Here is a 23,919-nt window from a genome sequence, read left to right on the forward strand (position 1 = left end):
TCTTATATATCTCTCTTATATCTAGTGTAAAAAAGCAAATCAACAGAACCCATTTTGATTTCTTAATGTATTTATTTTAATGTATTATGTTCAAAATATTAATGTGTTGCCATCAAAATGGGTTCTGTTGATTTGCTTTGTTGCACTAGAAGGAGTCTAGATCCTAGTTTAGCCTTTGTGGTCTTCGACTGCAATCTGGCGGGCAACTGATGTCACAATTTGATCAAATTTAAATCTTAAAATTAATTTTTCAGATTAAAAGCAGTCCTTGAGTTTTAAAAGTAGCAGACTCTTATTTTGACTAGTGGGGCTACAGAAATACAAGCGCGCCTATGAGTTAACCAATGAGGCGCAATCAGCGATTTAGCCCCACCCACTCGCCCAAACCAATAACTAATCCGAATGGTTAATTTATTCTAATTTATGCTAAATAGTAGGTGGTGTTTCTGACTGAATATAAACTGTTTTGTTTATTTTTTGAGTTTTAGTTGAATGCAAGAAATAGATGGTAAAATAATATCGATCTCAATCTTTCAAACAGAAACAGGAAAAATGCATCAAACCGATAAAGCGATCCAGTTTCACATTACAATTAAAATGAATAAAACGAAGGCAATAGCAGACTGTCAATTTTAGAGTCTCACAAAAATATCACTCCTGTTGCGTTGCTATGGCATTTGAATGCTTTGTTGTCAGTGCAAATAAAACGTATTGCTATTTAAAATACTTTGTCACGATATGTCACGATATGTCTCCTATCTAGTGTATTGTTTAATTCTTAAGTTAAGTTAACTGAAGTGCCTGGTGTTTTTTTTTTCAGCGCCGAAAACCGCCACAAGATGGCGGATCCATTCAGATATTGACTCTAAAATAGGGCTAAATAGGGAATGCGGCATCTAGGTATTTATATCTATGGTTACATCGACCACAAAAGCCTTGGGATGATCTAGTGAAAAGAGGAAATAGGCCCGCCATTTTCCTGCGAGCCTCCAGTCCTTTTAAAAGCCAACGAGGGGAGGCGAGGAGGAGAGAAGAGGAGGAGAGGAAAAGGGGGAAGTTATAAGGAGACAGACAGACGGTGCATGAGCAGTGGTTGTATAGAGGTCGGTTTTGTAATAGAAGAGGAAACCTTTTGTATGTAGTTAATCTCTTTTAACTTGCAGTGGACGTACAGAACTGTACATTTAAAGCGGTTAAAGCTAGAAACAGCTACCAAAAAGCAGCTTTAGCCAGTTAGCTCGCTACAATTCTTTCCTCAACCGTCATTCTATTCTACTTTCCTCCACTCGTTCTTTTATTAGTGAGTTAAAGGAAGAGTGAACACATCGAGGGACACGAACATCACGGTTGGATAAAACACTAAAAAAAAAAAAAAAAAAAAAAGTCTGCGTTTGGGGTGTTTTTTCTTTTTTTTTTTTTTGTACATCTGCTAAAATGTCTGGCCAAAGCATAACGGACAGGATAACCGCAGCTCAGCACAGTGTCACCGGCTCAGCAGTGTCCAAAACGGTGTGCAAAGCGACCACACATGAAATCATGGGGCCCAAAAAGAAACATTTGGACTGTAAGTATTAACCTCAAACAGCACACAGTCTCTCAGTAACACCGGTGTGTATCAGTGTAACTATTATACAGTTGGGGTTTCGGCACCGAGGCCTAATATCCATTTAGCTAACTAATGTTACAATAATATCCAACAAGCTAGTCTAACTTTCTCAAATTTCTAGCTCCAATCTAATCCGTGTTTAAGGTCCATCTTCTTTGCTCGGAGTTTTACGATAAGCGATGACACGTGATCACCGTTAACTAGCACGATTAGCTCAGACTCCTGTAACCGTACTGTACTCATCGATAAATAATTAACCACCTTCAACAAGATCTACCTGTTCTTTTCTTGTCTCGATCCACTGCTCCGTAAGACCTGCATAGGATGTGTTTTTTTCTAGCTAACAGGCATCAATAATTCTAGTACAGATGGCAAGGAGTTTACATGGTCTGTGATCTACCTGCAGGACTTGTGGCAGAAGATGAAGAAAGTCTGTTAACTTATTTTATTAGGTTTCATAGGTGGTCTGTCATGATCACAGAGATCTTTAACAGTAAAGATGATGATCATGAAATCAGAATGACTTTAGAACTTCAGACATAAGGAATAAAACATGATAGGACATGCAGAAACAGGAAAAGAATCAATCATGGGGCTCCTGAATGCTGACACCCCTGAGTTTGAGGGTGGTCTCGGATATTTTAAAGCATGTCTGATGTACTCGGTGACGAATCGCATTATGGAAACCCCTCTATGACCCCACAAGTACAGCAGTGAGGAAATTCTCCTGCTGTCTTTAGCAGATCACTGAATCCAGTTCCGACATGTCTTTATTTGTGTTGGACTATAAGGGCAAAATGTAAGCACAATAATGCTTCTATAAGAACAGCATGAGCAGCAAAACTAAAATTGTGCATGAGACGTTTCCTTCCAGCATATCCTCATTACCGCTTTTTGCATTGCATCTCTGATTCTGTTTGTATGCTTCTTTCCAACGAGTCCAATGTTTTCTCCTCATTCTTTTTATTAGTTTGTTTCCAACTCTCCACACACAGTAGTTCGCTGCTCATGTTTATTTTCATTAGAAAGCTGGGTTCAGGGAAAAGGCGAGCCTGGATCTCTTCAGGTGAAAGACGGTGTAGTGTGTGAGCCTTTGTATTTAGGATGTGTGGATATGTTTTCTGTTGGAAAAAAAAACCCAAACTGCAACGCCCTCCATTCTGTAAACATTGCCTTGCTTGCAGCTTTATTTCTGACAGTTACAAAGTGCTTATGCTGCAGAACAAAAGTTTGGATTCTTTTATTTTACTCCTTGATTTTCTTCCTATTTTTATCATGGACAATTCCCACCACCTTGGAGGAGGCACGTGAAGTCAACCGTCCAAATTTCTTTTCGTCAGGGGGCAGTGTATCACACTATCTACCCACTTCCACATTCACAAGCTCTCAGATGATCAGTGACTGGCTAGTTTCTCTGTGATTGATAGGTGAGAAGGAAAATGCCATCGCTTACTGAGAGCACAGACAGGTTTGGTCTCTTTTACTTCTGGCCACAGATGGCTGTGGCATTAGCGCGGTTCTCTCTAGATTATAGGGCGACCAATTAGTGCGTCTCTGGAGTTACAAAATAAAAATCTTTTCACAGAAACTCTCACCATATCAATGATTACATGTTTGTATTTTGATTGTCTGCCATGCACAATCTGTTTAGAAACCATAACATTAGAGCAAGCACACTAATAAAGCTGCAGACAGAAATACTGTCACATGCTCTGGAAATGAATAGGAAATTAATGAACACTTTCAGACTTATGAGACTTTAACAGCACTGTGCTTAAACATTCTGTACTACTCTTTGTCTCTATATCTGTCAGACTTATTATATTTTATCTATTTCCTTGTGCATTCTCTGAGCAACTTTTGGATCATCTCAAAGTTCTTCTCTCCGATTGTATCATCTCAGTGATGTGCTTTTATAAACTTGTAGAAAAAGGCAGAATGTAAAATCAGCACTCGCTGAGTGTTCCTAGTGCTTTATGTAGTCTGAGCCGTGAAAGGCACATCAATAGAGTGCTTTACATCTGTGTTATAGTTGTGTTTCAGCTGCCAGGAATAAACGCCTCCACCTATTTGACTACTATCTGATGTCAGAGATGCTGTGTTCACCTTTATGTTCTCTTTAAAGCATTGGTTTTGCATTGTCTCCTGTAGGGATGTCGTACATGCTGTCTTTAGCGAGGCTCCCACGTGCTCTGGAGTTGCATGAACTGCCGTGGGAGAAAATGTAAGGGTCAAGTTCGTGCAGTCCCCGTGTTAAACACACATTGATGTTAGGTTGTTCTTACTCCTGTATGGTCAGCTGAGTGATTAATTACTGATAATGATTGTTTCCCTAATATCAGTATAAAAAGTTACAGATGAGCTGCTGAGGATATGCAGGTTGTAATATTTATATATATATATATATATATATACATATATATATGTGTGTGTGTATATATATATATATATATATATATATATATATATATATATATATATATATATATATATATATATATATATATATATATTTAAATAAAATCTTTTTTTTTTTTTTTTTTTTTTTTTTTTTTTTTTTTTTTTTTTTTTTGTACTTGCCTGAAGGAATTTGTGAATGCATGTTGATCTTATGTCACATATGGAATGTTTGAGTTTGTTTTTCCCCTATAGTTATAGTACCAGCGTCATTGCTTGTGGGCGGTGATTTGCTTACATATGGTGATGCACTTCCTATTGAAGCAGGAAGGCATCAAATCATTTTCACTAATAATGTATGAAATATTGTAAACCTAGCAAATTGAAACAAACTCACCACCGGATGAGCAAACAGAAGTTAAAAGAGAATTTGGTTAAACCAGATTGTGGTTAAAATCTCAAATCTGATTGGTCAGTAGGTGTGATTTATCGGTGTATAACTACCTGGATTAAACGGTAGTTCCTACTGGAACATGAAAGAAAGTTTTATAACATCGCATGTGTTATTGTTTCTATAGGAAACTGCTTGTTTACAGGGACCTGTACAGTGTGTGCTCCACAGATTTGATACTGTGTTTACGAGGTCAACATTTTTTCATTTTTGTTTTTTAAAGTTTGAGAGTCTCTAGCATTTTTGCTTTGTAAGAGCCGCAGTGCTTTTCAAAACAGAAGAGTTAATTCTTCTGATTTTTCAGTAAAATGATTTAAATGAAATAAACCGCTTCTGGGTGTTCGCGCCGGGTCTTCCCAGATCACAACACCTCGACATGGCTTCTTTTTGTATAGCCACATATGTCTGCTGTACGATCTTTATTTGTTTGAACTTTGTCACATTTCTCACTGTCAGTTTACTTGTTGCCACTTTATGTTCAGTATCCTAGAGGTTTCCAACCATCTTTCCCCAGATCAGTACTGGGCTGCGGGTCATTTACCTCCAGGCTGAGCTTGTAATAATAGAATATATAAAGAAAATAATAGAGAAACAGACACCTTAACAGGTATCCGTATCTCCTAATGCTTGTCCTTACAGTTTGTTTACAGTGATGCAAAAAAAGTACTCTATCATTTCTTAAGGGTTTAATGGGTTGTCAAAATGCTGAAGTATAAAATTTAAATAAATATTTGCTGGCTTATTTGTGTCTCCCGGATCAATATGATCTAAAACATATTTTTGATTACAAAATAACCCTAAGTATAATCCACGGCCTTAAAAAAGTTCCAGTTCTAGTTTCTGTTAAACCTGACAATTACCTTCTAGTCAAATTTAGACAGGGAACTTGCCAAACTCTCCCGATCTCAGGCCCTTGCATGGAAATGCGGGTTATTTAAATCCAGCCTCTTGTTTCCGAGGCACCCGGCGATGGGGAGATTATTTGTAGTCTTTGCCCCGCAGTAAGATATGTATGATTTAACGAGCGTCAACAAGTCTTATGTACCTTTTGGCTGATAAAGTAAGTCTACTGCATACCAGACGGCCCTGTAGGACTGAACAAATCTTTACTATCTCAGTTAAAGTTCTGGTTCCTGTCTGAACTCTATGACCTCCTGACCCAGAGGGGCAAACCCGGTTTCTTACTTTTTAGACAAATTGCTTTTATTTGTTTACTTCATTTTATTTTATTTATTTTTTTGCTTGAATATCTAACATATTAGATATGTTGTTGTTACACCACATGTGATCTAAAGCAGATTTTGGACTGCAAACAGATGTGCTTTAATGTTTTGACTGTAGAAATTCCTTCCTGTATACATGCTGAAAATCAAATATGAACAAATTCAGTGCACTTGAATCCATCGTTCTTTAATCAGAGAACTTTCTAAACAGTGTCTGAGCCACGCTACTCAGACGTACGCCTGCGTCACTATGACAACCGATGTGGATATGCAAGTAAACCTGACTACAGTCCAAACAGACAAAGCGGCTTTGGTTACTTGTAATATGCAGCACCAACCTTCTAAAAATCAAAATTTCAGAAATAATTCTGTCGTGCTGCTGCCTGCTCATGATGGAGATGATCTGAACAGACAGCCCTACTTTCCCCTGATTGACTACTGGTGTTGCAGGAAGGTGACGTGGTGCGTAGGTATTTCAGGAGACTTGTTCTGTGCTGGAGTTTCCTTTGGGACAGAAATAGCAATGTGTCTCACTCCTTCCCTGGTTGATTTGTACTTTAGATATGGCTGCGTCTCCCTCCCTTCGCCCTTTTGATTTGGGCTGGGTTTCCGGGGTAGAGAGAACATTCCTTTCAACTTGCCCTTATTCCAGAAATGACTGCACAAAAAATGCGCAGCAATTGTCTGCAATCACTCATATTACACCATAAACCATTTTTTGACATGAGCAGCAATTTTTTATTTATTTTTTTTTTAACATTTGTTAATTATTTCCTGTAATGGTTTTCTTAACATTTTGTTAATGATCTTGGTGAGTCAGCTGAAGCAATACAGACTTCTGACCTGATCAGCTGATTTTCCCTCAAAGATGACGTCCCTCAGATTGTCCAAGGTGCACCATACATTTGGCGTTGCTCACGTTGAATGAGTTATTTATTTATTTATTTATTGGGTTATCTAATCACTGGTGCAGTTAAATGTCATGTACCTGCAGTTTGCTTTTATAATCCAGAAGGTGGTTGGCCTCATATTCAATTCACCTGCAAATCTTTGCTGAAGCCTGTAATATGGCCGTGCCTGGGGACTTTATAAGGTTGCTGACGTTTTCAGTAAGAAATAAAGTCCATATGAGCGTCAGAGTGGGCTGAAACACCAGAAGTGCAGTGTTCGACTTTATCCCAGTTCGCAGCAACACCCAAATGTTTCTACACTGCAGTTCTTTGTCAATTGTTCCACTCTCTATTCAGACAGGTGGCATCGTTTTGTTTTTTTTGTTTTTTTTATTTGCTTTATATATAATTATTAATGAAATTGTCTGGAAAGCCTTCTTGGTTCATCAAGGGAGAGCAGGCTGTATTCTCTAGGCATGGTTGTATTAAAATTTCTGCTTTCATACCTTCCTAGAAAATTACTTTTTTTTTTTCCTTCAATGCAATTTCAAATCTAAATGTCCCTCATCTTTGTCATGCAAGGACAAAACTAAATTAGTTCAATATGTAAGAGCACCTTGTCTCTAACAATGTAAAATTATGCAGGTGATGGTTTACTGCTTGTTTGTGAAACACTCGCACGTTTTACACACTAAGCAAACGTCTTTTCTGTTTATCGCGTTCAATAGTCCTTATCTAACAGGTTACTATTGACATGACAAACATCTCTAGCATAATCACAGCAAAAGATAAAATCATATTACAACACAAATAAAAGTATGAAATTTGAAGAACTCCTGATGCCTGCCTAATGTATAGCAGGTGGTTTTTCATGAGTTATATTTAGTTTAAAAATTTTGCCACACAATTGTTGTGTTGTGTGTTTTGTGTAATTTTGATAGACATGTTTCTATTTATTCTCTGATCCGTTCGATCTCCTGTGTTAACTTGGGTCAGTTAAGGGATAATGGGCAGTTTAGTTTGTTTCTCCATACCCACAGTATTTAAAATGGACCTGTGTCTTATTAAATCTATCAGAAATGTATTAAAGTGGATTATCTTGGACTTTTGTGGAGCCCAGTGCAGCAGCACCACCAGTGGTCATAAGACAGATCCAGAGAATGGTATGAAAGGACACTGGGAGATAAATTTTCCCAGTTCGCAGATTTATGCAGCCTGTCAGTGTCCGGTGAAGACATTGAATGCCGTTTCTCCTAGATCTTTCAGTCGGCTTCAAAGACGCAGCCGTAACACCTCATCAGTAGTCCTGTTACACACTTAGCTGGTGGGGTAATGAACACCGGTGAGCTGGATTATTTACTCCGTCACCCTTTTGCCACCTACAATGAGTTTGGAGAGGAAATTAAAAGGTGGCCGCATATGAACACCTTGACAGTCATAACTGTCAAAATAACACAAAAGGACAAGTGATGGAACTGAAAATTAGTTTTTTTGGTTAGAAAGAAAGAGCTTCAACATTGTAGTTGACTGTTTTATTCTGAGGAATCATGATGTAAATGTGATGTGTGGGTGTGAATCCTTGCCCCAAGATTATATAGATGATATCTCATAATATAATAGTTTTATCCTCACAGTTTTAGTCTCCCTTTTAACATCTCTGGCAGCCATCACTGACTGACTATGAATTATGAGAGTCAACTCTTTGTGCTTCACATTAGGTCATTGTGCATGCTTTAATTAGCATTCATTTGCATATTCTTCCTGATAGTACCAGGAAGGTTGATTTTTCTTTTTTTTTTTTTTTTTTTTCTTTCTTCCTCCTTCCCTCTTCACTTGTTTGTGCATTGCAGTGAGCGGCAGCTTCTGTAAACCACAGATTTAAATAATTCAAACCAGGAGAGAGGGAGTCGTCATTCCTGGCTGCGTGTTTACTTTGTTACATGGTTACACTGGTGCTAGCAGTTTAAAAACTGCAGTTTTACTACCATAAAATAACATTTATTAGCAAACAGAAGAAGCAAAATATTTTAAGAATAGAAATTTTATTTTTATTACACAAAGGAACACTTGTCTTGTCCCAAGCCATGTCTGTTCTAATTGTGGTGCTCAACCCTAACACATTGTTGTCTGAGTCTCAGTTCAGTATCTAACAAGTTTCATATCTTTGAGGTTCTCAAACTTCAATGACTCCTTTACTACAGCTTTAGTGTTATTTAAATGAGGACAGTAATATTTAGTGTATTTATTTGAGAAAGAATGTTATATTCAATCAAATAATGCCTGGGTAAACTCAAAAGGTTTCTGTGTAAAAATTCAAAAGCTGATCAATTTTCTATAAAACTCAAACGAGTACGTTGACAACAATGCCATGGAGATTTTATTATTGCTTCATTCAGATGTTTGATGTGAATATTAACTGTTTAAGATTCTGTTGTTTATCTTTATGATTATGTATTGTGCTGCTGCTCCAACATGATTGGCTGATCAGATCAGTGCAGGTGTTCCCTGTAACGTAGTGTACGCTTAGCCTGTTGCTCCACTGCTGTATCATTCAAAACAGTATTGCTTTGGAGAAGTGATATTTTTTAGCTCTGCAAATGTCGGTAGATTTTGCCACCTGTAAAGCAGTATAGTTCCACTGTTTGTGCTTCTTCGAGCTCGGTTACTTGCTCTGGCTCTCATGATCATACTGCATTGTGATTCTCAGCAGGCTTGAGCTCGCGATGGTGCCGTGTTACACAGCACAGCTGTTGGTGAGATTTATGTCTTGCTTTCTAGCTTTCACAGTGATCCCTAGACAGCTGTGCCGATCACACAAACTCGAAAGCCTGCAAAGAGATAAGGTTATGCTGTCCTACTTTACTGCCTCTGCCCAGTGGTAACACAGAGAAATAGGCCATAAATGTGAAGCTAGCGACTCATTCAGAGTTGCTCCATACTTCTGTGAGATCTGCTTTGAGAACAGACGGAGAGGAAGAAAGCGGAGATCTTAAGCACATGGCACTCATTATGTGGAGAAAAAACATTAGAGTGTGAACTTCCAGCTGAAACTGACTTATAATTACTATGTAGAACAGGGGTTTAAGGTCACATTTTTAAAAACATGTCCGAGAACAACTGAAAGTTAGTGAGCACCTCCTGTCTGTTTACTTTATCCTGAACTCCTGCTTATTAGGATGAGGAGTGGCTACTCCTTATTAGTTTAGCATTCTTAGAACTTCTGCTATGAAGTAAAGAACAGAAAATTGGAGTCTGGGATGAACTCAGTGAGCCTGAACAAAAAGGGCTTCCTGCATTCTTTTATGTTGTCAGCTATTCTAAATGTAAACAACTAAAAGGAAGTTATTACTAAAAAATTGTCAGGACATGATTAAACATGAGATAGCAGTGATTATAGGATGCAGTGCCATTAAGATCAGTCTAAAGCCGGAAAAAATCTGCCGTCTGCCTTTCAAAATGCAAGCTGTATTATACGACACAGTTTTCGCAGGAAACTGAGGAAACTAGGAAAGAAATGACCTAAGAAGGAAATGTCGACCAGGCTAGGTCTTATATTGTGGCCTGTCATTGATGTGGATGTTTAAACTGCCATTTCTTAATTACTCATTAGATTCATTTAGTCACACACAGCTGTTACTATGATGTGACTTCTGTCAGGATCACCAATCACCACTTTATGTCAGTGAGAAAATTTAAGTAGTTACTCAAGGGTGGTCTGACAGTTTTATCCGCACTCATCTGGGGGACGTCTGTGAATTTACAAGCAGATGTTGCCCCTTGTGCCGTATATCGCTATACGTCATACTGAGGCTTATGTGGAAAATCGTAACATTTGAAATGAATGCTTTAGACGAGTTTCTCAAATCACTTTTAATAATTTAAAAGGCACAGCAAAACTGGGTACATGCAATTTTAACATATCATGCATTTTTACATTCCCATGTTTAATAGCCAGCTAAAAGTCTGAAAGCTCTCTGATGTATATTTTGGTCGAAAGTACTGTAAGGTTAGGCTTTTCTCATCTTATTTGTAATAAAATTCATTGTGTTTTAAAATAATATTGTGCTGTAATGTTTACTGAGTTTCCATGGGCAAATAAAAAGGCGACAACTGCACCAACATGCTGTTATCCTGCTGGTGTTTGTATATTAAAAGGCAGCATGTCGACGCTCATTGCATGATCACAGCTTTATTTTTTTGGTTGTCATGTTTGAGTACTACAAAATCATGCATTGTATGGTTTCAGGAACCATAGCTTTAGTATTTTTGATTATTTATTTTGTGTGCACCACTAGGAGACCAGACATATAGCTGAGCAATAAACTCGGCTTATAATCAGTTAATAGTTTGTACTCATTGTTTCTTTGTATAGCTCCAATTTCATTCTGCATCCTCAACTCAAATCTGCACTCTTCCTGTGGCCTTTTATGGTAGTATAAATTGCACTTTGCCCCCATCTTCTCATTAAAGCTTGTATATTTATAGCTATTCCTCTTTACGTCATTGAGCCAAACAGTCACATATTACCCTACAGTGAGCCACTGAGGTTTAGATATTGATGGGAACAATAGTACTCAGATGGGAATATCCTGACTTGCGTCTAGTATTAAAACAAACACATACGTCACTGTTTGCTTGAATATTCTCTTGTTGTTGACCTGTTAATGTTCTCCTGAATGTTGGTTATTGAGGTAGAGAGCCTTCCTCATTATTCTCATTCAGCCTCCATGATCGGGGACACATTAGGACTGTTACCCTTCTAATACTTTTCTCTTATTTACCCTTGATAAAAAGCCTGCCCATATTTCGAGGAGTGAATGTGCAGAAATGTGCTGCTGATGCCTGGCACTGACCGTCTTTCCATGTCTGCATAGTACAAAATCTCTCAGCATAATAGTTCCTCATGGACATCTCACTTTGCACTCCAACACTCTGCCCACTTGGCTGTGATTGGAATGTTCTCAACTCTGAAATGTCGGAAACGGTCTTTTTGACACTTTAATCCATGAGCATAATTCATCTGAATAAATCCTACTTCCTTTTGCTTGTGACTGATAACTGTTTCCCATGTAAAACCTAAACACTGAGTACAATTTTAGTACCTAGAACAAATTGTTGGATTTTTTTGGATGTGTTGAACTTCCTCAAACAAGAACACTAAACTTTGTATTTACAGGGTAATGAGAGAGGATAAAAAGCAAGCTGATAAAAAACAAAGGCTTGTGTGTGTATATTAGATTATATATATTATTATAATCTAATATTATTATAATCTAATATATTATTATATTATATTATTTAACTTGACATACCGCACTGGATGTGGATTAGTGGAAAATATCTGTACCCTGACTTTATTATTTTTTTTAAAACACCCTCCTTCTCTTTTTTTCCTTTCTTATTTGTTTGTTTAGGAGAATAGCAAACAGTCGTGGTCATTGTGTTTTGTTTTTTTTTTTTTTTGTTTTTTTTTAAATAAAAATTCTTTCGGCTCGTTCGTTTGCGAGTGCTTTCTGGGGTAGAGGAGGCATTAAAAGGTTAACAAGCAAACCATTTTGATGGAGAAATTGTGTGTGCAGACGGTCACAAATCATGCACAATATTGGTTTACATTCGGAACCAAAGTAATACTAACATGTATAACCTGTACTGTAGACTATATACATATCAGCTATAATGTCTTATTGATTCGTCCAACTGTTCTTTGTTTCTGTTTAATTTTTATGGATTAATTTCAGTTTTTATAGACTAATCTCGTTTCCTGTTATGAGCTGTAAGAAGCTCAAAGCATCCACAAATTGATGCAGTTTTTATTCCCTACCTTTAACAACAGGGCCATGTCATTCCATTTCCTTATAAGCAGCTTAGACAGACCTTTGATCCTGCTGTTGTTCCGGCCTTTCCTTGTAAGAGACAAACCATAATAGTAACAAAAAGCTTATGTTATATTCTGATCCCCTGCCAAACAGTCTCGTAATCAGTTCAGCCTCACCTGCGTGTATCACCTTTATTTGTGAGATCAAAGTCAGGGGCACAGCAGGAACAGACTAGTAAACCATGTCTAATGAAGAGCACTGTCCTGTTCTACCTCAGTGCATGTAGTCAGATATATCAGACACATACATACACACTACCACACACTAGAATTAGAAAATCTAAGTAAGAAATATTTTTTTGAAATAATGCTGAATTTATAATCTCCGATAGTTCCTCAGCTGCCATTTCCTTGCCTTGTGCAAGCGATAAATGGAAGCCGAGTCATGTCTTAAGATTTAAATATGGATTTTAAACCTGCGCTATGTTCAATTTGGTTGATCATTTGAAATTGGGTTTAAAAGACAATGTTAACGTGTTATAGGTTATATAATAACTGCAGAGAGCCTTCCCAGTCACCAGATCTGAATCCAGTAGATCACCTTTGTGACCTGTTAGAACAGTAGATTCACTGAGCCTTAAAAGAATGTTTTCAACATCCCACTAAATATTAGTATAGAATTGCTAATAGGTGAGTAGTTTTATTTCCAATTGCTTCCTTCCTGTTTGTCATCCAGAGACGCTACTTACACATTCATTTTCATGAACTTAAGAATTTGACAGTTTTATGGCTAGCTGTGTTTTTATCCATTGGTCCATCCAATCCGGGTCTTAGATGCTAGACTTTAGACCATCTCTGCAATGAGCTTAAGCTCCTTAAAGTTGTAACTGTTGATGTTGAGGTGTAGTCTAGCATTTCTGTAATGGGAAGTAAAAGAATAAATAACAGAAATATGATGATGTCTGTCTAACGCACTAATGGATGATTTGGACTTGCTGAGAAGTCGATCAATGAAGTCATGTCTCTCTGCTCTGCCAAGTAGGGGAGCTGGTCACCTGACTCAGAGGCAAACTCAGTCATGTGATGATCACATGAGCTAGCACAGACTGTGTGGCGACTAGATTTTATTGACCTCACAGTTGTACATTGTGATCAGGCATAATATATGTGCACATCAGATAAGAGTGCTAACATTCCAGGAAGTTTTATTAGCTAATGAACACCGAATCTAGTGTTAGGGTTTAGTTTCATTTCTATTACTTGTTCTTTAGTAAGTTGTATGTACTTTTTAGTACTTATCCAAAGAAGTATTATCTAATTTTTTGATTGATAGCTCTCCTTCTAGCCATGCATTACATCATGAATGCTATGCAGCAGGGTCTTTTTGGCTCTCAAAAGCCTTTTGTTTTCATATAGTTAACTGCTTTGTGCAGCTTTAAATAGTTAATGTGGCTTTTGAAGCCTCCCATCCCAAATAATAACAAATTTACCTTTTGCTTGAAGATATCGATCAAAGCATTATCGCTAAGCCATCATGATGCTATAGTAATTATTCTTTCAGATACTCTTGTTTTCCTAGAATAGGTGTTGTGTTGCGGGAAAGCATTTTTGCATGTAGTACAAGTGAATGAAGGACCCATCATGGTTGACTATTAAGAAAGCTAGCAGGATGTGAATTGCCATGTTGGGTGAACGCTGCTTCATGTCACTCTTTAGTCTCGATACAATGACGCACCAAATCCAAGCCAGCACACATCAATCTACAAATTACAACAGTAGTTATGGGAAAAGCCAGGTGCCAAATCGCATTTGCTGAATTGCTCTTTAAATTCTTGTATTAATAAATAAAATGGTCTGGATAAATCATGCATGCTGCTGTAGGTCAGTTTCTTGCACCTTGTAAGAATTAATGAACAGAGTTCTATAGGAAACACTTATTTTAATATTAGCTCTTGGGCTCTTTTATTCTGAAATGCTTTAGGAAGGAGACCGTATGCTAATGAGCTCCCATGATTCATTTAAGGTCATAAGGGATATCCTGGTTCACACTTCCACACTTTAACTTTGCTATGGAGCTAAGCCAAATAGTTCTTAAAGCACAACACATTGCTGTGTCTCTCACAAGCTTGGCACAGAACATCCTTCTGAATGTATACGCTAAAAAAAACTGTTACTTTTAACAAATAATCACTTGATTCATCACATGGATGTGCCACATTACATTTATAGTGAATGGGTACGATCAAGCGCAATACAGTTAATCAGACATTTGCAAGTTACAAACTACCAGAGCAACTTTTTAATAATTGTAGGACAAAATATATATGGAACCCCCACAGTATACCTGGCAGCCCTCATGATTGTGAAACAATCTTGAAGTTTTGCAGTTGTTATTGTGGGCATATGAATCTCAACTTGTACATAAGCACATCCACATTTTGCCTTGGTAACACTTCTTAATCTCTGTCTCCTCAGATCTGATTCAGTGCACAAACGAGATGAATGTGAACATCCCTCAACTGGCGGACACGCTGTTCGAACGGACCACCAGCACCAGCTGGGTGGTCGTGTTCAAATCTCTCATCACCACACACCAAATTATGGTCTACGGCAATGAGGTCTGTTATTTTTGTGTGTGTGTGTGTATATATATATATATATATATATATATATATATATATATATATATATGTATGTGTGTGTGTATGTTTGTATATAATATAATATATATATATATATATATATATATATATATATATATATATATATATACACACACATGCCCTTAAATACTCCAGGATATTATCAATAGGAACTAGCTAGCTTCGCACTAGCTTCTCATAGTTTATTTTCAGTACAGTTGCCAGTTTTACAATGTATATGACCCTCTTAAATGGATAAATAACTAATTTCTTTAGCTTTTATTTACACAGAGATTTATTCAGTACCTGGCTTCCAGGAACACATTATTCAACCTCAGTAATTTTTTGGACAAAAGTGGCTTACAAGGTATGTGCTTTCAAGCTCAATATTTGGACTTTACATAATATTTTTTATGCAGATTTTGCTATTTGTACATATTCTAACCTCTAACATCTAAACACTAGAAATTCAGATTAAAAGAACAAAAGTACAGCTTGATTGGAGTTTTAAAGACAGAAACACAAACACTGTATTGGAAATGCACAGTGACTGAAACACAGTGACTACTTTTTTGTACAAAACATTGATTTCTTTTTCACCTGTCGACGTTCGCACGAAAGAAATGGATGTAAATATGCCCACGAATGCAAATCAGTAAGGCAAAGACTCCATGAGCAGTGGTGGTATCTGTCACTATTCTCACTCTGTCACTTTCTTTTTCTACTTTCTCACTCTCTTGTGTGGCATGTGGAGCAGCATGGCTGAAGTTAAGCTTAAATAAAGCACTCATGAGTTTATTTACTGAAGGCTTTTCCCATGTTAACAGGGATTGCTGGCAGTCAGGACTCATTCAGGGTGAAAGCTCTCGAGCAATTCTGGCACTTAGATTAAATGTCTTTCTTAAAGGCTTTAAACGTCATTAAAATGCCTGATATAAAAATTTGTTAGTTTTTTTTTTGCCTATGCTTATACTAAAGGTTATTACCCTTGTGCTTAGAGGGATGACCATTAAGCGTCATTGTTTAATTTCTTTATTTTTAGGCTATGATATGTCTACATTTATCCGGCGGTATAGCCGTTACCTTAACGAAAAGGCTGTGTCTTACAGACAGGTTGCTTTTGACTTTACTAAAGTAAAGAGGGGGTAAGTGAATTTTTCCCTTTACACCTACATCTAGGCAATAAATTTTACATTGTGTTATTGTTTTACGGTAGCTCCTATAATATATTCAGGATCCCTGCATACAATTTGGGTGATGTGTGGATGCTTCAGGTATGTCCTTATGATATGGAATATCATGTAATTTCACTTCTAGGGCAGATGGTATTATGAGAACCATGAACACAGAGAAGCTGCTGAAGACCCTCCCAATTGTCCAGAATCAGATGGACTCACTTCTCGACTTTAACGTGAGTTGGTTGTGTTCTTTGTTTTGTTTTTAATTGTTAAAACATCAGAATTTGGTTTACTAAAGTTGTAAATCCAAATTATATGTCCCTCAACAGGTAAATGCGAATGAACTCACAAATGGAGTCATTAATGCCGCCTTCATGCTCTTGTTTAAAGATGCCATCCGGCTATTTGCTGCTTACAACGAAGGGATCATCAACCTGCTCGGTGAGCTGTTTCTGTCTTAGAGGAACTTGTGTATATTGTGCTGGGCCTCTGAGTCGTATTTACTTTGCCCTATTTGCCTGCTCCATCGTTTCCTGGCAAAGAAATCTTTGATCCTTTAATTGACCTGCTCTGGTGCGTCGCCACCAGTTCAGTCGAGCAGTGCACTTTGAGTCATCATACTACTTTGGCGCCTGAGGCAAAGGCCTGAGAAAAGCTCCACTTTATGGCAGCCACCCATAATTACTGCTCTCTCGATAGTCATTCACATAATAACAGTTATAACCCTGACTTATTTATATAATCTGCAATTACATTACTTTATGGAGTTTTTGATTAGGTATTAATTTTGGTTGAAGCACATATAGGATTTAATGCATTAAGAAAGGACTTCTAGAGAAGAATCTTGAGAATTTGGTAGTGTCAACATCTTTTGTCATTTTTGTTGATGTAAGAACATGTTTATGTTGGCTGGGTATGCAGTCACAGTGGATTGCAGAGTGTTTGCCATAAACAGTAGTGAATAAGTTGGTAGTTTGTGGAGAATGGCAAACGGGTGAGACATGCTTTGGTTCATGGGCTGATGACAAATATCACAAAATGCCTGGGTTGTGTGAAAACCATTGACGTAGAGCTTCATTCTTCTTTAATAGTGTATTTCACCTGTATGGATTTCAAACCATAAATAACCTTTATTTATTTTGCTATATTATTCAGAGAAGTACTTTGATATGAAGAAAGCCCAGTGTAAAGAAGGACTTGACATCTACAAGAAATTCCTCACCCGTATGACAAGAATCTCAGAGTTCCTCAAAGTTGCTGAGGTAAATGTATAGTTTATTTAATTAGACCATTATCTATCATGGCAGTTTTGGGCTACTTCATTATTCTCCATTTTTATTTATTTATTTTTTATTAAAACCTTGTGTGTAGTTTTGCTACAGAGAGGTTTTGTACTTGTTCCATCTCTGGTTCATTCAGAAATTCAGAACACATGATCTCTGCTTGGTTTTACCGTTCCAAATGCTGACCATGACACATGCCTTTCTTCCTCTGATCTCAAAACACAGCAAGTGGGCATTGACCGAGGTGATATACCAGACCTGTCTCAGGTAATTCTCCAACCCTATCCACTCCAAACATAATGATACTGACCTGTTTGTACTGCCTTTGGCCTTGATTGCATTATGTGATCATGATGAGCTTTCTACCTTCACTATGCTGTGTCTAAACCAAGCGCACATGAGTAACAAACCCTACTCTCCTCACTCATGCTTGTTAGCCAAAAATTGATCAGTACTATCATCCATAGTACTATTCTAGTCCGATTCTACAGATTACTCAAATTAAAATGCAAAGATTTGAAATTACCAGAATTGCCCTGGTTATCAAGGACAACCTTAAAAAAAGTGCACACCTCCTTACCCCAGCATGGCCCAGCCTCCACCCAGTGCATGCAGTGCCTTCTGCATGTTGCTGTTGGCAAAAGGCCTCGCACTGTTTGCTCTCTTGCTCCTTTTTTCCCCCAGACTAAACACATACAGCCAAATAGGTGTTTTGTTGTTGTAAAGGCAGTATATATTTTCCACAGCTTAGCTGCCACATTGTTTTCTCTAAAAGCTTTCTGTTTTGAAAATGTGATATTCCCATAGATAAACGACTCTAGTTCAATAACACAGGTGCTGTTGTAGTCTTTATGCAGACAGAGAAATGAATGAGCCCAGTGAACATGAGTAGAGCCCCTTTTGCAGTTTGTTTTGGGTGATTAAAGCTAAATTCATTTAAAGCCATATTTAAGTTTATATTGTTCTAATTAACTGTGTTTTGTTTGGTTCAAATCATTTCAATGTATGTAGCTGCAGTCTTGTTCTTTGAAATGCACTTAAATTTTCTCAAACTACCACCTTTATATTCTGTATCTTTCCTTATCTTTCCGTTTTCAGTTTACGGTCTGCGTAAGTATCTGCACCTCCCTCTTTTTGCGTCTGTGATTGATGCTATCTTGTTCCCTTTGTGGAGCTTAAGTATTATGCATGCTCACCGAGGTGTGTATGTCAGTATGAGTGACGGTATGTACACATTTGAGAGAGAATCTCACTAAAATAATTAATCTTTCTGTTTCCAGGCCCCCAGTAGTCTCCTGGATGCACTGGAGCAGCACCTGGCATCACTAGAGGGAAAAAAGGTGAAGGACTCAACGGCAGCCAGCAGGTACAGTGACCTACATGCGCAACTCTTTCAGTCCCCCACCAGGCTGTTGTGCACATGTACCAAATTTAGCATATGTGTGTGAGATTTTCCGGATTGATATGTATGTGGTGTTAGGGTGGCTAGAAGAGCTTTGAGCCACGGCACAGAGCCAAGTTTTATTGAACTGTTGAATGAGTTCACATATAGAGAGCAGATGTCCCTGGTGTGTTTTGGGGCAACTGATAGCCCTCAGTGTTTTTGCATTCTCACACAGCAGTTTGTTTTGTACTGAACTAGGTCATTGAAAAATGGATAGATTTGTGACCTTTTCCTCTGCAAATGACGTCCTCAAAAAAGTGGAATGTGATGAGTCGCATTTTGTGCAACGGAATAAATTGTCTAGTTTCTAAACTAAATCTTTGCTAGCACTGACATTTTGAAGGAAACCTTAGGTCAAAGTTCATTGTGGGGAAACTTTCGAACCTTATCTGCTTGTGAGCCAATGCAGACCATTTAAATCAATACAGCATCTGATAATGGCATCATTACAAGGATGCTTTCTCATTTTGTTTTTGTTTTTCCCCTTTTTCTATCTCTTTTATAGGGCCAGCACACTGTCCAATGCAGTGTCCTCTCTGGCAAACACAGGCATATCTTTCACCAAAGTCGATGAGAGGGAAAAACAGGCAGCCCTAGAGGAGGAACAAGCTCGTTTAAAAAGCCTTAAGGTGCGTTGGGTTATTGTAAAAACTGGTCACAAGAGCACAAAACAATTCAATTATCCTCACAAAGAAATAATCCTAGTGCCCTTATACCCTAGTGGTAAACTGTTGAAATCTACACTTTGTTTATTCAGGCCCAGGATTAGTTGTGCATACTGAGAGTGGAACTTCATGTTAAGGTTTTAGAAATATTTTTAGCATCATAAAACACATTTGTTTTTGGTTTATGATTCAGTTTTTGGACGGGTTCCAAAATCCTCACTCGAAACCAACTGTATTCTCCCGGCAGGAGCAGCGTCTAAAGGAACTCTCCAAAAGGCCTTCCACATCCTCAACAACAGCTGCCTCTCCAGTATCCACAGCATCTGGAAGCATCAGCACCGCTCCAGCAATCGACCTGTTCTCCACACCCAGCTCCACCAACAGGTGAGTGAAATGTTGGGAGGTACAGTTGAGGCCAAAATTATTAGCCCCCAGGAATTTTGGAACATTTTCCTAAAGATCTTTCCAATGTTTGCAGCATTGATAAAACTTGATATAATCAAACATTCGCCAGTGCTATTTAGTAGCTTTTGGTACATTTTGGAATATAAAATACATTTTTAGGCTTGCTTTATAATCAAATATAGTGAAAATGGGGTGGTCAAAAATATTAGCCCCTTGTGAATATTTGCTTTCAAAACACACCCAATTAATCAATCAGCTTTCAAAACACACCTAATTAATCAATCAGCTTTCAAACCACACCTGTGCAGTCAATTGGCTTCCTAACAACACCTGGGCATTCAATCAGCATTAAAGGACTCCAAGGAACAGGGCACTTGAACACATTATTGGGAGAGACTACTTTTACTCACCATGCCAAAGACAAAGGAAATCAGTCTTGAGCTCAGAAAGAAGATAGTGGAGGCTCATGATAAGGGGGAAGGCTATACTGCCATTTCCAAGCTTTTCACAGTGTCTAGAACCGCCGTACGTTGCATCATTGCCAAGTACAAGGAGACAAATTCTGTAAGAAACAAACCTGGGCGTGGTCGTAAGCGCAAGATTTCAAGAACCCTGGAGAGGAAAATAGTCAGAGATATCAGCAAGATGCCCCGGACATCTGCCAAGATGATTGTTGCTGACCTGGCCTCTTCTGGAGTTGATGTTTCAAGGAACACAGTTGTGAGGGCTCTTCATCGTGGTGGGTTTCAGGGCCATCGTCCCAGAAGAACCCCTTTACTCAAACAGCGGCACATCACAGCTAGACTGAGGTTTGCCCGTGAACATTTGAAAGGTAAAGATGAGTTTTGGGAGTCTGTGCTTTGGTCTGATGAGACTAAACTGGAACTGTTTGGGCACATGGATGTTGCTTATGTTTGGCGAAGAAAGGGTGAGGCCTTCAACCCTAAGAACACAGTTCCCACAGTTAAACATGGTGGTGGGAGCATCATGCTGTGGGGCTGTTTTGCAGCTTCAGGCACAGGGAGCCTTGTTCGGGTGCATGGCATCATGAAAAAAGAAAATTATGTTGACATTTTGAGGGATAATATGCAGAAATCTGCTCGTAGTCTAGCCTTAGGTCGTCGCTGGGTCTTCCAACAAGACAATGACCCAAAGCATACATCGAAATTGGTCCAACAGTTCCTGAAGGATACCAAAACAAAGGTCCTGGAGTGGCCCGCACAGAGCCCAGACCTCAATCCTATTGAGAATCTGTGGCGAGTGCTCAAAGTGAATGTCCATGCTCGGAAACCACGTAATTTGGACCAGCTGGAGCAATTTGCAATGGAAGAATGGGCTAAAATCCCTCAGGAAACCTGTGCCAACCTAGTAAAGAACTACTCTAAGAGGTTGTTGTCAGTTGTGGCTCAGAAAGGGTTCACTATTGACTATTAATGACCGGGGGCTAATAATTTTGGACGTTTCATTTTTGCCCTTTCTTGTTTCAACTCACTATTTCAATTAAATATCCTAATCAAACTTAGTGGAGATTTTGTCTTTGTTATTTTGGAAACAAACACACTATAAAACACTTGTTGTTAATGGTCATTTCCATGGAGAAATCAAGAGTTTTGTCTAATTTCATAAGGGGGCTAATAATTTTGGCCTCAACTGTATGTTCTCTTTCTCCACAGCTCTGCTCAGAAATTTACATGCTGCTTGTGTAGAAATGACATGTTCACCAAATCCACCTAAGTCTGCCCTTTTGTGTAGCATCCCATCATCTGATCTTCCATTATGTTTTCATTTCCATTTACTTCTGCCCACAGCCCATTGAGCAACATTCACTGCACTTGATAATGAAGGCATTTAGGCAGTAATTATACTATTTTAGATGGTTGTGTTGAGAGGCCAAATAAAACTACAGAGCACAGGAAAGGCTCACTCGTATTCTTTCAACTTTGAAAACAAAACTGACTGTGGTATTGTTGTACCGTCCTCCTAAAAGAGGGCTCTCGCCCTGCATGCTTTCAGCAATAAGTGCATGTGACTCTACCACCTTGTTTGGTCTGAAGCCTGAGCATCTTGAATCAACCTGCAGTGTTTAGATTTGCATGTGAGCGAGATACTTGAGGCACGGTGGCTTAGTTAGTGGTTAGCACGTTCGCCTCACACCTCCAGGGTTGGGGGTTCGATTCCCGCCTCCACCTTGTGTGTTTGGAGTTTGCATGTTCTCCCCGTGCCTCGGGGGTTTCCTCCGGGTACTCCGGTTTCCTCCCCCGGTCCAAAGACATGCATGGTAGGTTGATCGGCATCTCTGGAAAATTGTCCGTAGTGTGTGATTGCGTGAGTGAATGAGTGTGTGTGTGTGTGCCCTGCGATGGGTTGACACTCCGTCCAGGGTGTATCCTGCCTTGATGCCTGATGACGCCTGAGCACAGGCTCCCCGTGACCCGAGGTAGTTCTGATAAGTGGTAGAAAATGAGTGAGTGAGTGAGAGATACTTGACCTTCAGAGTTGTTAATTTTGTTTGTTTTCTTTTCTCCAGTGCTTCAAAGGTGCCAAATGATCTCCTGGATCTCCAGCAAGCATTCCAATCATCTCTGTCTCTCCCCACTGCTCTGCCTGTAGCTAACACATGGGGAGGTGAGTGCTGGCCATACGAGCATCTCTTACAACAAATACATTTCATTATCACCTGCTCATGGTTTAGACATATCCAAGCATGAATAAAAACTTTTGTTACAGATAAAATGATTATTATGCTAATGTTACAGCACTTGTTTCTTAAGCAAAAACAAAATATCGCTATTTGATGACTGAGTAGTAAAGTGCACATTACATCACAGACTACAAATGTAATCAGTATCCATGTTTTTTTTAGGCTACAGAGTTCATCAGAAACGTAATGTGCACTAAATGTGGAAAAATAATTCATCTGTAACATCAAGTTACACAAGTTCAAGTTCAGTTTAAGTCATAAACTGCACTCCTGTAGACTTGCAGTTGAGCTAAAATTAATTTTTAGAATGTAGCACAGAGGGATATGCAGATATGAAATCCTATAACTCCAAAAGCTCTCTTTCACACACCACGGGTCACAGTGGAATTCACTACACAACAGTACATAGACAGTCTCTTTCAGTTCTATTTAGCTAGGATTAAAAAAAAAACAAGAGAAATGTTTTTCAGGAGTTGGTGGGAGTTTTCCAGCAGACTGTAAAATTAGCTTCATCTTGTCTAAAACATTTTCTGACTAACAAAGAACATTTATAGCTGTTTTCTTCTCCATCTGCCAGCATCTTATTACTGTCTGTCTCACTTTTTTTTTTTTTTTAAATAAATACATGGAAGTGAACGAGAGCAATTCATTTTCTCCTCAAAGTGGCAGCTATTGAATCTACTGGTTACCGAGTCGACTAGACTTACATGGGAAATCTGAGACTTGACGTAATTTTTGGACCAGCTTTTATGGTTTCCTCATTTCTTGTGCACTTCAGTCGGCATGCTGTTTCTCATTGTATCTCTAACATTTCTTTTTGATGTCTTATTTTATGTTTTCCGACGGCTGTCCAGATCCTTTCACCTCTTCAGAGAGTGTCGATGACTCCATTCCAAACTTAAATCCTTTCCTATCCAAATCTATCGATGCTGTTCCTCCACCTCCTCTGTCTTCAGATGCTGTTAGTTTTCCTTCTAGGACTCCCAGTCATGAAATGTTTAGTGGTAAACGGATTTTCTTTTGCCCTTCTCAGCATCACATTTTGTTTGCTTTTTGTCTGCTGCTCTTTTGTGCTTTTGTTTGCATTGCATTCTTAATGTGAATTTCATTACCCATCATCCTCAACCATTTGCTGCTGAGAACAAATTAGATAGATACGATTGATCTGTGTGGTGGGGGGTCTGATATTGTAGTATTATTGTTGATCAAGTGGAACAGT

General features: G+C 38.4%; 1 protein-coding gene across 18 annotated transcripts in view; it reads left to right on the forward strand.

Annotated features, from left to right (window-relative positions):
• The first annotated feature begins 877 nt into the window (after positions 1-877).
• The window catches only part of picalma (phosphatidylinositol binding clathrin assembly protein a), a 33,160-nt gene continuing 10,118 nt past the window's right edge, over positions 878-23,919 (forward strand). For 2 of the 18 annotated variants that reach the window (XM_060896584.1, XM_060896588.1), the window contains exons 1-12: positions 885-1,564; positions 14,858-15,000; positions 15,316-15,391; positions 16,067-16,169; positions 16,342-16,435; positions 16,532-16,643; positions 17,358-17,464; positions 17,711-17,752; positions 18,766-18,851; positions 19,435-19,558; positions 19,788-19,978; positions 22,527-22,624. In XM_060896584.1, coding sequence (XP_060752567.1) covers positions 1,435-1,564; positions 14,858-15,000; positions 15,316-15,391; positions 16,067-16,169; positions 16,342-16,435; positions 16,532-16,643; positions 17,358-17,464; positions 17,711-17,752; positions 18,766-18,851; positions 19,435-19,558; positions 19,788-19,978; positions 22,527-22,624 — 1,306 coding nt within the window. In that variant the 5' untranslated portion in view covers positions 885-1,434. Of the gene's footprint in view, positions 1,565-14,857; positions 15,001-15,315; positions 15,392-16,066; positions 16,170-16,341; positions 16,436-16,531; positions 16,644-17,357; positions 17,465-17,710; positions 17,753-18,765; positions 18,852-19,434; positions 19,559-19,787; positions 19,979-22,526; positions 22,625-23,554; positions 23,705-23,919 lie in introns of all 18 variants that reach the window. The other 16 variants (XM_060896593.1, XM_060896595.1, XM_060896592.1 and 13 more) reach the window with 14 other exon arrangements.

Source organism: Tachysurus vachellii, chromosome 20, assembly GCF_030014155.1.
Source record: "Tachysurus vachellii isolate PV-2020 chromosome 20, HZAU_Pvac_v1, whole genome shotgun sequence".
Taxonomy (NCBI): Eukaryota; Metazoa; Chordata; class Actinopteri; order Siluriformes; family Bagridae; genus Tachysurus; species Tachysurus vachellii.